Source organism: Gavia stellata, chromosome 3, assembly GCF_030936135.1.
Source record: "Gavia stellata isolate bGavSte3 chromosome 3, bGavSte3.hap2, whole genome shotgun sequence".
Lineage (NCBI taxonomy): Eukaryota > Metazoa > Chordata > Aves > Gaviiformes > Gaviidae > Gavia > Gavia stellata.
The window spans coordinates 79,991,013-80,006,846 of NC_082596.1; the positions used below are offsets into that span (position 1 = coordinate 79,991,013).

The 15,834-nt window shown below is 41.2% G+C and overlaps 1 protein-coding gene across 1 annotated transcript in view; it reads right to left on the reverse strand.

The window, feature by feature from the left end:
* Positions 1-12,956: 12,956 nt before the first annotated feature.
* The window catches only part of CTNND2 (catenin delta 2), a 556,320-nt gene continuing 553,442 nt past the window's right edge, over positions 12,957-15,834 (reverse strand). The window contains exon 21 of the mRNA XM_059836017.1: positions 12,957-13,217. Coding sequence (XP_059692000.1) covers positions 12,957-13,217 — 261 coding nt within the window. The remainder of the gene's footprint in view (positions 13,218-15,834) is intronic.

Consider the following 15,834-nt stretch of genomic DNA (forward strand, 5'->3'; position numbering starts at 1 on the left):
GTTAGTAGTAGAGTCCTGAAACGACAGTGAAAGAGACAATTGTAGGAGAGGCCATAGACCTCACATTCAGACAGAATTTAACAGCAAGTGAATTTGTAGGACATAGTTGGCTACAGACATAGTAAAGAAACCTGCAAATGTTGCTAACTCCCGCCACAGAAAACTGTATGACAGAAGAACTTTAATGACTTTTGCCTCTGCTCTAAAATGTCCGTCATTATCAAAAAGTACTGTAACCTTCAGGAAGGCAAAACACAGAGGAAATGTATTTGGCTCCTCAAACACAGGCAAATAACCTGTATTATAGACATGTTCAGTTTCCTCATCTTTTCATAGGAAAAACGCAGCCTGTACATACACAAAGCATATGTATAGACAGACAGTAGAGTGTCTCTTTGGTTCTCCCACCTACCTTTTGAAGAGGTCAAAGAGCTTTGTTCCAACACCTTTAATGCCCAAGTTTACGACCACATCAATCTGATTACGACCATCAGTCAGGCTGCCTGTTAAATCCTTCCTAAGATAGACGTCATATTCTTCAGCACTTCTGCTACTAGGCAAAAGGGGCTGAAAGCTGGGTGTAAAAGCTGGACTTCTCAAATGAAGTGTCCACAGCATTTACTGAATCATTGACTTGTTCTGCATACTGCCACCAAATATTGGCTTTGGGATGCTTGTTTTTTTTGTGATGTGGTTTTGTGTGTGTGTAATCCATGTCCTCCCAGCTCAGCTCTCCAGATACAGCATGGTATTTAAGTATTAGGTATTCTCGTGATGATTTTCTTTCACAGACATCTGCTGGAAGATAAAAGCCTTTGAAACAGAACTCTCTCTTCAAGCTGTTAACCCTGTGACTAGCTACTGCCTTGTTAGTTCTCTAGTAAGTTATATATTATTTTGGTCTCTGTAATTATTTTCTCTAACATTAATCTAGCTTACAGTTGGCATCAAAAGCCATGGATTTCACTCACACTGTTTTTCTGCAAGAAGAAACAATTCTTTAATATGCAAATCAGAGCAGCAAAGTTGGATGAATTTAGTCAGCATGCCCTTGAAGGAAAGAAAGGCTTTTATGAAAAACTCAAGGTTACAGTTATGTTCCTAAGCGCGATGAAAAAGCTACTTAACCCTTTAGAACAGATCAGGGGGAAGATCATTTCCTCATGAAAAAGAAATTATTCTTGTGTAGGATATTAACAAAAAAATGGGAGCTAAATTAGTAGGAGGGATGATATGCAGAAACTGAACTGTAATTTTGACAAATGTTGCAGACATATCTTTCTTATTTTGTTGGACAAAAATGCAGATTCAAACTCCAGTCAACATGGTAGAACAACCTGTCCTCAGACACATTGCAGGAATCCATTTGGAAAATATCTTGCAAAAGAAGTCTTTCTATGCTGACAAGTGCTAGAATTGGCAAATACAACTGACTTCAGTTACATTGCTATAAAAGGATAGTGGACCATAAGCTTTGAAGCCTGACATGGGATACTGCCATACAGATTCTTCATAGTTTGCAATGCAGACCCAGCCAAGGAAGATTTTTCTAATGAGTGTGGTTTCCCTTCAGGACTGAAAAGCAATATTGACTTACTGAAATTTATAAAAACTCCCTTTAACAAGTCCCTGTGCATGTGCTTTTCAAAAAACACATATCTAGCCGAAAAGCTCAATTAAAATGGATGTTTGCCCTAATTCAGAACTTACTTATTCCCCCAGACTACATCATGTCTGGAGAGTCCAAAACAAGAGATGCTCCCTGCAACATAAAATATTTCTTGACTTTGATCGACTGGATGAGTGAGTGAATTCTGGAACCAAGCTTTACCCAGGATGAAGAGCTCTAGGCACCCTCTGATGTAAAACTGGCGTTAGGATCTCATTTTTACTTTTATGAAGACAATTAAGACAGTTCTATAAAGAACAGAGGTCCAGTGTCTATTTAACTTAATGAATTGATCACACTTCATCCTTGATGCTTCCTGAAAGGAATAGAAAGCCAGTTATGCATTATTTGCTTATCACGGTAAGGCATAAATGTCTTCAGTGAATTAATAGAAATTGCAGACAAATATTTTGTTTCCAGAAAAATCAATATAATCCATATTGTACTACTTAGCTCTATCAACATTAAGGAAATTAAATAAGTAAATAATGCAAATCAGTTATCAAACACATGAAAATAACATTCATAATCCTTTCAAGGGACAATAACAATAGCATAAAGAGCACAAAAAAGAAAACCAGTATTTGATCTCATCTATCTACACTGAATTTTGTCTGTATTTTAAAGCATCTGTCCTAATCAAAGTCAGCTTCAGCAGGCCATAGGCAAAGGGTCCTCTCATTCTGCCTTTAGAAAACTGAAGTCAAGAAGAAAGGCTGAATATAGCAAAATCTCCACCTGATCAAGTACAATACTTTCATTGTCTCGTGGAAATCTCCTCAGCTGGACCTAGCCTTCAACAGGGCTTTTGCTCCACAGGCTACTGAGTCCTTTGCATCATATTCCGGCACGAAGGAATGCCATGAGGCATTTTCCTCTCCTGAAAGCTTTTGATTTTATCGAAGTTTGACCCTGCATTAACAGATGTGCCCAAGGAGTTTTTCATTTCCAGCAAAGTAAGCCAAACCCAAGTTGAGCAGCTCTGTGACCTTGACAGCTGAGAACTGACTGAAGCAGTATCTTATTAAAATAATCCTTGAGATCCTTACCTATAAACTCACAGCCATAGGTGTGCTAGGGAGAAGCAGCTCCCTTTCTGGTGAGTTTTCATTCTGGGACAGGCTGTTTTACACATCTTGGGTACTGTCTGTGCTGCACAACAAACGCTTGACAATACTTCCTGTTTCTTGATGTAATTTTAGCAAGATCTTATACATGTGAAGAACAGACATATGTTCAGAGCTAAGCTAATTTTCCTGCCCTCAGCTTGCTGGGCCTGAGAAATGTCACAGAATCACAGAATGATAGGGGTTGGAAGGGACCTCTGGAGATCATCTAGTCCAATCCCCCCACCAGAGCAGGTTCACTGAGAGTAGATTGCACTACGATGTCGGACAGGAGCCCCTTCTGTCCACAGCATCCTCTTCTGGTATCCCTCCAGTGCTGGAAAAGGCAGTATCTCCCTTATGCATCTGCTGGTAACCAGGTTAACATCCCGTCCCTGCTACTTCCCCGCAGGCTGACTGGCTCATGGGCACATCCATGCTGTGTAATACATATGAGCTTGGTCTTGGATGCAGCTCATGTGCTCCTTTCCTCAATTATCACATGCTGTTCATGCCTTAATCTACAACTGTTTAATTGGTTATACTTTATCCCTCCTGTATTTGGACGAGTATTTCTGCTCATGCTGGCTGCTGACACCACACAATTGTGCAAGGCTAAGCAAAACCTCAGCAAAGACATATAAACACTAAGACGACCAAAGCAAGATGGATAACAGAGTTGCTGTTACAAAAGTTTCTAGGATGATTTTTGCAAATATTGCTAAAATGGGTTCAAGACCCGACAAATCCAGACAAGGCCTGAGGCTTAATACATTCTGTTATTGTTATAAAGCTTGAAATTTTCTATTAATATAAATGCATCATTCCCATTAATATTATCATTATCACTTGACAGCCTTGCTGACCTTCACCTATCTCTGTCCCAGTGTCTGAGCTCAATGGAGTCTTGGTTCCCCTACGGCAATCCTTAAATCTTGCACCTCTGCCAGCGCCACCCATGCACGGGATGAGCCACGTGTCTGTCCTGCCACCACCCAGACGTGGCCACTCGCTGGGTCTGCACCCAAGGACAAAAACTGCTGCAAAGCCCTCCTCAGTCCCATCTCCTCCGGGGCACTGGGAGTGGCCCGTGCCTCCCGTCCTGGGCAAAGGCGCCGAAAACACACAGCAAACGGCATGTCCCGCTCAGCAGGCAGCTGTACAGTGCTCTGCAAAGACCTGACAGACTCAGTGCACCTCTGCCTCTCCTGCAGACAGGCTGCCTTTCATCCCTTCTGTGATTAGGGGAGCTCTCCTTCCAGAGAGCACTTCAGACAGTCTCAGGAGCTTTGCCTCGCAAGTCTCTTCCATTACATCAAACTGGTTTGACTTCGTTAAGCCTCAGTTAACTTCAGTTCCCGGTGGCAGTATTTCTTACCTTGCTTATTGACCCAGGTACAATAACTAGTCAAGTCTGCAAGGACTTGATTGGCAGTAACAGGAGCAGCGGGTACATTTAAGGAGGTTGCTAATAAAACACCGGTTTCAGCACCCGTCAGAGGGATGGGAAAAAATTAAGCTGAAAACTTTTTTGCATTCAATAAACTAAATTTCTCTCTTTGCCATGGTGCACTCATTGCCTTAAAATATTTTATTGAAAGGGAGAAAAATGAGAACCTAACAAGGAGAGGAGCACAGTAACTAATTGTGCCCCATGCTGTGCCTTGCTCTGCCAGCTACTCCAGCCAGCTCTGCTAGCTGTTTCTGTCAGTTCACCTGCCACAAAGTTGATCCATTTCTTAGGACCTATGGAGTCCTTTTGCACAGAGAACACTCCTAGAACAGCTTCTTTACTTTACAGTTGACTCCAGAAGCCACAAGCAAAAAAAAAAAAAAAGGTGTTTGACATTTTTCTTTTTTTAGAGTGCAACTTTTGCATCCCAGGAGTGGTTGCTATTGCTTTATCTTAGAGCAATTACTCACCTCAGGCACCTAACTGGCCTGGCCATCCACACACCTACAGCTACAAACTCTTCTCTGCTTTACAGTGCGCTGTCTTTTTCGGCAGAAATGCCTCCCAAGCACAGTGAAATGACAAGTACCAGCTATCCGTATTACAGGCCAGCCCACTGGTCACTCCACTTATCTTTCCTTTTCTCTACCATATCTTCATACTTCTTCCTTTTTTTGGCTGCTTTTCCCCTCTGGAATAATTTAGCAGGTAGGTTTGCTTGCATTAGGCATTAGCCAGTAGATCTATCCAGCTGGCACAGAAGAGCAAGGAGCACCTGGTACATCGTAGTTAATAGCGTCTGAATTACACCATGTTTCCAGTGGGTTTGTCTAAGCTGAAATTGCCCCAAAGTGTTCCTGCTGTAAAAGAAATTCCTCTTTTATTGTCTTTCAGCCAAAATCATGTAAGGAAACTATATTGGAGCCCCCACACTGAAAAAACTAGAGCTAAGATGTCATTAAACAGTTTTAGATGCTCCTAGTTCCAGGCGGTGATTTATTTCAAACAGTGGGTTGGGGCGGTCATATCCCCTTTCTGCTCTTCCAGCCCTCCAGCCCCACGTGGGGTAGATGAAGGTCTTGGAGGATGGATCAGGAGTTCAGCTGTGGCAAGACACAGACCTGCTGTTTGCTTCCCAAACACATACCTCTTTGCTGAGATTTCATGAAAATATTGTTGGCCATACTGGGGGGCTCCATCGGTGCCTGGACAGATGGCCTTGTGAGAGGCAGTAAGTGCCATCAGCAAGGCACGGAGTAAATCCCTGGAAGTAAGAGAGTCCCAGTCTTTCTGGGATAATCCATGATTTCTGGACATGGTAATGGAAACACAATAAAAGATTATATAGTTAATTTCCCACTTTCTACATCCCTTAGTTCAGCGGGTCAGGCTTGGCTGTGACTGAAGTTGTTCTGGTGTATAAAACTGCTTTTACTTTTTAAATCAATGTTAATACAGCAGACAAACACCACACTTAAACTGTGGAATGGCAGAGACCTGTGGGCAGTACCTCCCCACTCAGGCAGTCTGTAGCCTCCTGCTCAAACACCTTCTCGCTGTTTGCCCAGACCTGAGCCTAGCTCAGGGGCGTGAGCTGCTGCCCATGCTTTAATGTGCCAGCGCCCCAGGCATATTTGACGTTTCCAGTTTTTTTATTTTAAAATTTGAGCAAAATGTTCAGGACACATAATTACCAGTTTCTACCAACTGAGATGATTTTTTTTTCTCCATCACAGGTAAGCTGTGACTACAAGAGCAGAATGAGTTGCTGACATGCAACTGTTGGCCCTGCACCTGGGTTTTGGTGAGCAGAGTGGAGCACATCAACTGTTACATTATTGAAAAGAAACCAGAGGAAAAAAGACTAAACCCAAACAGGTGACCTCTTAAACCATTCTAGCTGACAGTAAAGCAAAAAGCTGAACTGGAAGGCCCCTGGCTGAGCTGCAGCAGAAACGTAAGGCAGCGGTGCCCGCTCAGCGCTGAGCTCCTAAGCTGCAGCACGCTCCTCCCGCTAGCACTCGCTCCTCGGCTCCGGCACTTGTGCCCCACCAAGGGCTAAGATGCCTCTGCCCGCCTTTGCCCACTGTTGCCGCCCCTCGGCCCCCGGCCCGCGGTGGCCCCACGGGCAGTGGGCTGCCCCACGCGCTGCCACAGCTTGTCCTGCTCGGCCCCACGGCTGAGGGCACCCCAAAGTCAGTGGGTCTTTTCTGAGCAGCTGTTGCACTCTTTTAACTCTTGACTGAGAGCTGGCGGCTCTGTGTAACAGGCAGCTGTTATTTCAAAAGAGCCAGCCACCTTTTTTTTGCTTTCCCGTGGTAGCCAGGGGATTAGAAGTGATGTTTGTCACCTTTTGCAATGTGGCTGTTATTTTGTGTATTTTGATTTGCTTCATGCTGCTACAGCACTAGAGCGAGCGGCTGCCTTATTCACATTCACAGACCTCAGGCAGAAATAAAATCACACAAAGCATTGTTCAAATATTGCATATAATGCAAATTCTCCTCCTCTCTTGCCACCCCAATAAAAAGTCCAACCCAGGGTAGCTTAGAGGAAAAAGTTGTGGGTTTTTTTTTGAGGGAAAGGGTGTAAGTATTTTTTTAAAGGGACTTATATTTGCTATGGAAGATGTTAGGCTTCATATAGTAGGTGCTTTTTTTTTTTTCTCTATCAATTGATGTCAAACAGTGGTAATAATTGATTGTGTCTGTACACAGTAGCCTGAATTTGCTGCCACATGTTTTCTCTTCAGCCTTGATGTGTTAGTTATTGTCTCAATGTGTTTAGTTATCAACACTTTCTGCCTATATAACATTAATGTATAATAAATAAATAATGTAAGAAGCAACCCCCATAGCCACTGGGTTATGTATAAATGAAAAGGCTTATGTGAATTAATATTTTAACTGAATTTGTGAAAAATAGTGAATCAACAAACCACTGCTATTTTTCTTTCCTAGATTTAGTGGCAAGCTTCAGATTTTACCTGTCTGGAAAAGAAAGGTACTTCAGCGTCTGAAACTACTCATCTGGCTACTGACACAATCAGTCACTGTAAGTACTTTTTATCTATGTCACTCTCTTAACGCAGTGAAAACAAAATTACAGAGAGCCAAAGGCTCCATAGTAAATTTTCACAGATGGGTATAGCAAATAACTTGCTTTTTGCTCCTTTTAGCTATTAGAAGGTTGCAGCCTTTGGTGCGCTGGCAAGAGCGACCTCGATGTGCTCATCCTTTCAGAAGGCTTCACCACTTCTTCACCTGTTTTCACTTCAGGCCTGATCCATGGCTTGGTGAAGCTGATGGAAGACTTTCCAGGGACTTCTGTGGGCTTTAAAATCGGGTGTAAGCTAAAGGTTTACACTTTGCAAGAGTTTAGCATGTGCTTTCTTCTGGCAAAGCAATACCAATGCCCACAGAGGAAGAAAACTGATTTTAAAATTGCATTAAAAATACTGAAGTGAGTTTGATTGCGAATTAGGTTTAAGAATAATTGCATTGGCATGGTGTCTTGCTAGAGTACTGTGCCTGGCTAGCAGCAGTACTCGTGCATGTGCCTTGCTGGACTTGCAGAGGATTGTGGTGTGCTGATCTTTTGAACGACGTGGCCCAGTCGAGATGGTGCAAAAAATGGGGTGGGGGGCATTGGGGAGAAAGAACTTAAAGTGCTTGTGTTAGATGGAGTTGTTTGGCTTGGCCCTCAGAAGAGTGGAGCAAGAGTTAGGAACAAGTGCTCCTAACCCAGGCTGTCAAAAGACGTGATAGTCACCGCTTTTCTCACTTGTTTTTCACAACAGCCTGGAAGGTGGGGATGCCCCCCTCTCCCTACAGGTACCAGCTGCAGGCTGCAATCCCCTTGCCCAGGGATGAAACTCGAATCTCCCACTTTCAGCCTAAATGTCTGAAACTGGCATTAGGCCACTATTTAAAAACTGGCTCGTCCCCTGGAAAAGAGCCAGCACTGCACAGTTCTTCAGCAGATGTTGGTGCGTGTGTGGCCTCCAGGGAGAACGCTGGGCTTCAAATGGCAAGTGGCTGGAGCTGCTCCTTGGCAAGCCCAGCCCCAGCACGGGCAGCGTTCAGCATGGGTGGCCGCTCAGACACACACCTGTACCAGGTAGCACCCAGCTGATCCTAACGGGCCTTTGCAAGCTGAGCCCTTGATGGGATTGTCCCCTGCGTGCACCGTGTCCATGTCCCTGCTGGGGTGACCACACTGCTGTTGAGGATAGCGAGCCAAGGGGAGGGGGGCTTGCCAACAGTTGCCTCTGTTTTAGCTGCCTATGTCTTTTTGACCCAGTCCCAAAGTCTTGGACCTAGTCTTAAAGTCTTTGATTGAGAATCTCATCCCTCCCTGCTCTCCTTCACAGCAGTAAGGACTCACTGCCCTCATGCCCAACATCTGCTGGCTGAAGCTGGAAGTGCCCACTGGTGACCTGTGATTTCCCTCTGCTGCTCCCTCCCACTTTTGTAGCATAAAGCTTTGCGTGCATCATGTTGCTGCTATTACATGTTCAGTACATTAGCTTGTTAGTAATATTTGGTGATTTTGGTGCATAAAATCTTGTTGGGTCCATTCCACTGTTGTTAGTAATTATGGGTGTGCCTCTGTCTTCAAACACAAGCGCTTGGTTTCTGTATTTTTAGGCCCCTTGTTTGTGTCCCCTCCCCCCTTGGATTGCTGTCTCCATCCCTCCCACTCCTCTCACCACTCCGCATGATACAAGCAATAGCACTAAACTCGGAGCTCTTTCCGCCTGCTGGCAGGAGAGGATGAGTAACAGGGGTGGAGGAGTTGAGAAAGCCTCCCTTGCAGCGCACTGGCTTGCACAGCCTGTGCTGTGCCAAGGTATAAAAAAGTAAGTCAGCATTTCGGATTCGAGTTGCAAGTCTCCCCAGTGAGATGCTACTGCAGGCTAATGCAACCCAGGCCCAGGAATCAATTATTCCCAGGCCCTTACATGCACTGCATGCCGGGACTCCCAGCAATGCACAAGAAAATTAATGGCTCGCTCTTCATTTCTTGGCCCCAGTCTATGTAACATTGGGACCAAGAAAATATTTTTTACAGCATGTTCCTATGCAGTGGCACCAGCCTTGAGCTTTTAGTTTTTCTCTACGGGTGTAGATAAACTATCTCTTTGTAAGTGGTGGCAGCTGAGCTCTTGCAGCCGTAATTAGGGGTGAACTGGGTGCTCTCAAAAACACCTTTCCCCTTTGCTTGCTGTTGTAGAGTAGGTTGTGCCTATAAACCTCGTGGGGAGGGAGGGGGGAGTGAATGACTTGAGAGCTGAAAGCTGATTAATATTTAAAATAAATAAATTGCAGGGGTTTGTTGGCTGTGTGAAGCTAGGCATCAATCTATGAAGTCAACTTCTGAGTTTAAACATATTGCACTATGACCAGCAATTCTCCACAATACAGTAGGATTTATTAATAGAAAATATGTCAATATGAGTTTGTCTTTGTACATGTTAGCAACATGTACAATGAAACACATTTTTTTTCTCAATCTATATTGTTATAGTTCTTTTTTGTTATCTGACATAACCATTTATATTTTGGGCTTAAATATGTTATTTGTCAAAATGTACTTTCAGTGTTAATATACCTTTAAAATCATAGTTTATCTTTTAAATATTGAATTCCTTTTTTTTTTTTCAAATCAATATTGCTCATGTTAGTGCAAATTTGTTAATCTTGAGATAGGTTAACCATTCCTTCCAGACCATAAACAGCATTTAATAAAACAGTGAGATTTATATAGCTCTACACAGCTGAACAAGATTCTAATACGAAGCTTGTTAAAAAAAAAAAAATCCAACATTTTACAGTACATCAATTGCATTTTATACATTTTTTTTGGAACAGTTTTGTTTCTTCTCTATTTCTGTGTGTGATCTAGTACAAGAATGAAGGGAACAGCAATAGGTGATGATACTTTCCTCAATATTAAAAAGAATGCATCATATATATCTTGCTCAGTATGGCAGCAGTGTTGGATTTCCAAGCCTGGAAAAGCAGCCAGGTAATTCAACACCTTTGCAAAACTCAGTACAGCAAGAGTGAACGTTATCAGTTGGAGCACTTGCCACTACAGAAGAATGGAAACAAAACAACACAAACTATAGACAAAAGGTATTTTATGCTACTTCATCATCGATCCAGAATCTCTCACTTGAGCAATGGTCAACATTTGACTACAAGTAATTCCTAAGAGGAGCTGAAAGGGGGCAATGTGGCCGTTTCAGTAGTTTGAAGAATGGAAATAAATCCAACTTACAATAACCTCCTGTCCTAAGAACTTCAAACAGAATGACGGATCCCCTCGGCCTGTTGGCAATCCTGCGCCTGGAGAACTACACCAGCCTGGTGGTTATCAGGCAGTCACGAAGAACTTCAAGTTGTGAGTGACATTCTTTATTAAAAAAAAGCTTTTATACTGAAAATGTGCTTTGTTCAAAAGAGCACTGCAAATGTCACTTATCTTATTAAAATCAATGTAATAAATAAAATATAAACAACCTGTGTCCAAAACTATGAATAGTAATTTTATCTACCTCACTATACATCTGGCCCACTGTCCCCCTCCCACCCACCCTTTCTTAAATTTTTTAAAAATTTTTTTGCATGCGATTTTTTTCCCCGTTTACTACAAAGAGCAGATAAGGTTACATATCGTACACTGGGAAAAGCTGCCAAAAAGATTAAACTATAGTCCTAGATTACTGATAAACCAATTCTACGTCACAATACCCGCCTGCATGAACTACTTGGGCTGCATCCTATAGAGCAGGCGATGACTTGCGAGAGACTTCTGCCCCTGCACACAGCCAGAAGTGTGCCAGGTGATGTTAAGACTATTACAATGACTAATCACAGAAATGTTTGCAACCTAAAACGAATTCCTTAATTGTAATTTAAGCAATTTACAACTACTCCATTTGTGGTGGGTCTGTGAAAACTGTATGCTGAACTGTTGCCTCAATCAAAGCAATGAAGAAACACTAGGTTCTTTTTTTTTACTTCCAGAATCCTAAGACCGAAGATGAATAAGCCAGCTCTTCTGGCCTCCTAGCCTGCTTTCCTCTTCTATTTTTTAATTAAAGAAAAAAAAAAAAATCTCTGTCCCTTACCTTTTTTATTTTTCAGGGTTTTACTTTAAATGCACAGAAATGGTCGGTATCTTTCATATTTAAGGAATGTGTTTTGGATATTGGGTTTTTTTTTTGGTATGGGTGAAAAGAAATGATTGTCCTAATGGATCACGAGTTGGACTCTTCTATAGTCCGAAGAGTTTGGAGACTCCAGACTTAAGTCTGTTTGGTCTTTGTTTTCCATTCCCTCAGGGAGATGGCAAGATCAAACTCTGCTTTCCTTGAGCACTTGCTGGTTGGTGGCTGGAGAGTAATGAAATTTCCTCAAAAGAAGATCAAGAGATGCTATTTTAAAGGAAATGGCACCTAAGGGTGAAGGACTCTGAAAAAATTCTGATAACCCCTTCCTTTGGGAGTATGAGGCCTAACAATTTTGAATTGCTATCAATGGTTAAGAAAGTGAGTAAGAGAAAGCACATACTGGAGTTTCCACTGTTTAAAAAAACTGAAAAACAAAAATTGAAGCTTGAACAAGGAAAACATTGGATGAAAAGAAGTCTTACGCCACACAAACGCACACACTCTAACACACACACGCACACAGAATACTATGCATACATGGACACCCACAAGTAAGAATGTGTATTTGTATGGTAAGTTCTTGGAAATAGACATTCTTAGCAAATATGGATGACAGATCAATTGTAATTTATTTTCTTTTAACACTGTATCATCATAAAGAAAACTGGTATAAATGAAAAAAATCTATTTCAAATATCTACATCTAAAATTTTAGGCAGTGAAAAAGCACTTCGTTGACAAGGAGTGTGGAATGATGAATGTTAATTGTCAGAAACTGCTGAATGCCTTTTTTTTTAGTTGCCACAAACAAATTCACATATCAGAACGAACAATACTGCTAAATATTCCTTTTTGTTTTTTTGATTTTTTTGATTTTTTTTTTTTGTTAAAACGCACCGGGGAAAAGAAAACAAAAAACTGGAAATTCATACATCTTTCAAAATTTGAAATTGAAGCAATATTTAGAACCATAGATGAAGAAACACTGTGGCATTGGTGTAATATACACAATGCACTTTGTTTTTTTTTATCTGTAATGTACATCAAATACTTTACAACAATGCATTAACAAAAGGCAAGAAACATCTTGCTGTACAGAGGAAACCCCAAATGCAACTTGAAGCCTAGATTCACAATGAATGAGGATATTAAACAAAGTGTGAGAAGCTGTTCCCCATAAAGTATTTATGTACGCTGCTCAGTTACTTGTGCTTAACTCTTGACTCACATCCACTGTCGTGTTCTCCCTCCTTCCTTTAGCCACATTCAATATACAGCACCGAACTTTAGACTCTACAGGCCAACAGTAAAGTTGCCCCACACTGTAAAATATATATATGTGTGTATATATATATTTCTTTCTAATTACTCCCAGGTTTAGCTTTCCTATCTTTTAGCCTTCTAAAAAAATCTCTTAATTTTTTCCATACTGGTTATCTGGGCCTTCCTATGGAACAGGCTTTAACAAACTAAATTTGCAGGAAAAAAAATGTCTTGTGGTATGCATGCACATGCACAGTTCCTGGAGCTTTTGTATCTGCCCAAGTCTCAAACCCAGGAGTCGGGAGAGGCTGGATAGTGGCTTGTTTCATAGTTAAGTTCACTATAGGGACGAGCAGCTGAATAGAAGTCGACGTAGTTGCCAGTTGACTTTAGTCCCAGGTGCATGTTGTATTCACTTGCAGGTGGACGATGATGCACTTGGTCCTCAAAGAAGGACTCATCATAGTTTCTTGTTGAATTCTGAAACGGCTGATATGGTTCATAATCTTTTCTGCTGGGCTCCTGTGGAACTGGCTGTGTTGAAACCTGGAAGATGATAGTAATACCCACAGCTTGTTAGATACAACTTATTGTGGGTGCCAGGATGGAAGAAGGCAGAAATCTCACTCTATGTTTATCATGCTGGAAATAGAAGCTGTGCATTATCTTAACAGCTGCTCAAGTTACTGCATGGTAGTGAATTAAATCTACAGCTTTGCCTTGCCATTACATTTCTTTACTTTCATTTATTTAATATTATTATTAAATACATTTATTATTTAATATTATTGCAGCTAAAGATGCTGGTTTACTTTAAAAGTAGTTCAAGCAGCATAGCTTATGGTTACTTTCATAACTATAATCTGTGTATAACTTTTGGACTATTTTACAGCTATGTAACACAATCATTGTTGGCCAAAACTCAGTCTTGAAGAATCTGAATGGAAGTGATACACACTCCAAAGATGCTAAACATTTTGCAGCTGCCTTTGCCACAAGTGAGATTTAGAGTGACACCATATCCTTAAGAACCATTTACAGTCTTCAGGGCACTGACATGAGAAAATTTCAAGCTAAGTGCCCTGAAGTGTGTTCTTCTGCTACTGTTAAACAGAACCATCTTACCACCTCCTTAACACGTCATGTTGGTAATTTTGTGTTGTTGCTACATTCCAGCAAGTTGCCTTGAAGCTGAAATATTTATGATATGCAGAAAAAAAATCTCAGGGTGTCCCCTAACCTAAGTTTGCCATAAAGTTTTTTTCAGACAGCCCTAGCAAATCTCTGTTTTTATAGTTGGAATGCTACCTTTCACTCTATGCCACCTATTAAGTTTGGGCAGACTTTGTGACTGCAAAATGATAACAGCCTTTCAATCCTCAAATGGTTGTCACTGGGAATACTGGTGCTCAGATGCTGGTGTCAGAAGAATTTGCAAATCCTGCTGACTCTGCAAGAGTTAGTAATGCTCCTTCAAGAAGAGAGGAACAGTTGTACTGCTATGTCCCAAACTCTGTGGTATTCTTTCAAAGCATGTCTGTATTGGACTCTATGCGTAGAGCGCAAAAGGCTGCCCGTGTCCTTTAACAATCCTACAAGTGATCTTGCAACACTGGGCTCAGTATTAGAACAGCACAAGGGAGCACAACTACTGTAGTTTCTATTTCTAGTACTGCTATCAAGGCGTATAGGACCTTGAGCTCCTCATTTCTTTTTACATATTCAAACACAGGTGTTAGATTTTGGACACAGGAGAAAAATTCTATACTAAGCAACCTATTTATATGCCAAAAAGTTAGAGATGGTCAATTTTTGAGTAGAAAATAGGGGACTGAAGTAGTATTGCTGTGTTCTTCTTAGCTAAAAAACATTATTTCTGATATGTCAATCATAAACCCGACATTTCATTGAGAAAGCAAGTGGGAAAAGGTGGAAAATTGGGGGTTTTTTGATGCTTTTTTTTGTTTGTGTTTGTTTTGTTTTCGCTCAAACTGTCACCCCCAAAATCAAATCAGTTGATTTGTGACTGCAGTTAGACTGCACCTGCTGTTACAATACCTCATACCCTTATTTTCTCTAATTATTTTGTTAATCAGAAGGGCTTCATGTCTTTAAATGCAATAAAAGCAGAAACACCTTCATGCACTGAACTGACTCACACAAAGAAGGAATATGGTACGCCACAGGAAATACGAGCTAAATAAAAAGCAAAACCAATAAAGAAAAACGGGGGCACAGAATATCAGAAACTGTCTTCACCTTAAGTCTGTGGATTAAAACCGAAATATCAGTCTTTAAAATTGAAATTTCAGGTAATCTAGTAAAAATTTTCAGAGAAAAATATTTTTTCATCCGTTTTACTAAATAGTCATTTACCTGTCTGATACTACTAATCATTTTAAGTGCTTTCCTTAAATCGTTTTTCATCTCATTTCTCTAGTTGAAAAATGCTGTAACTTTTGCATATTACATAGGGAAGTTGTAAAAATATTAAGGAGTTGTGATAAATAAGTACAAAGTTGTATTACACGTAATAATGAACCAAAACCTATGGGTGCAGAAAAATGTCTGTTTCCCAGTGACTGAGGAAATACTATGCTGGAATACCAGCTATATGAATGCCATACATGTCAATATTGCAACTTTTTCTGTGAGTGCATTAGCTTGGCACCCATGCCGACAATTACATTTTTGTAGTGCCCACCTTATCCAGACTTACTGCTTTCTGATTTTCAGGGACAGGACATTTTTAAGAGTCCCAAAGCTCTAGACTGAATGGCTTGGATGCGTATACATGAGAAAGCGTCCTTGCGGATGAAATGCTACATTTTCTCTTGCCCATGCCCCAGTGCATACATTAAAATAAACAGCCAAGGAAAAAACCTTGTTAAAATCATGCTTCTAGAGTGACTAAATGGCAAATCTGAGGGCTTTTGCTACACGTAAGTGTAGCGTACACATCCCTGCAAAAAATACAGGGGGTTCTTCCTCCAGGACTGTTCAATACTTCAGTTTCTGCTAGGATGCCTTAGCACGTGAGCCGTGCCGTGTCAGCAGTGGTGTTGAATTTTATGATGGCTATACTCAAGTAATAAGATGTGACCGGACTTAACCAAATTCATTGGCACAGGACATCACAAGATACCGGAGCCAGCAGAAGCGC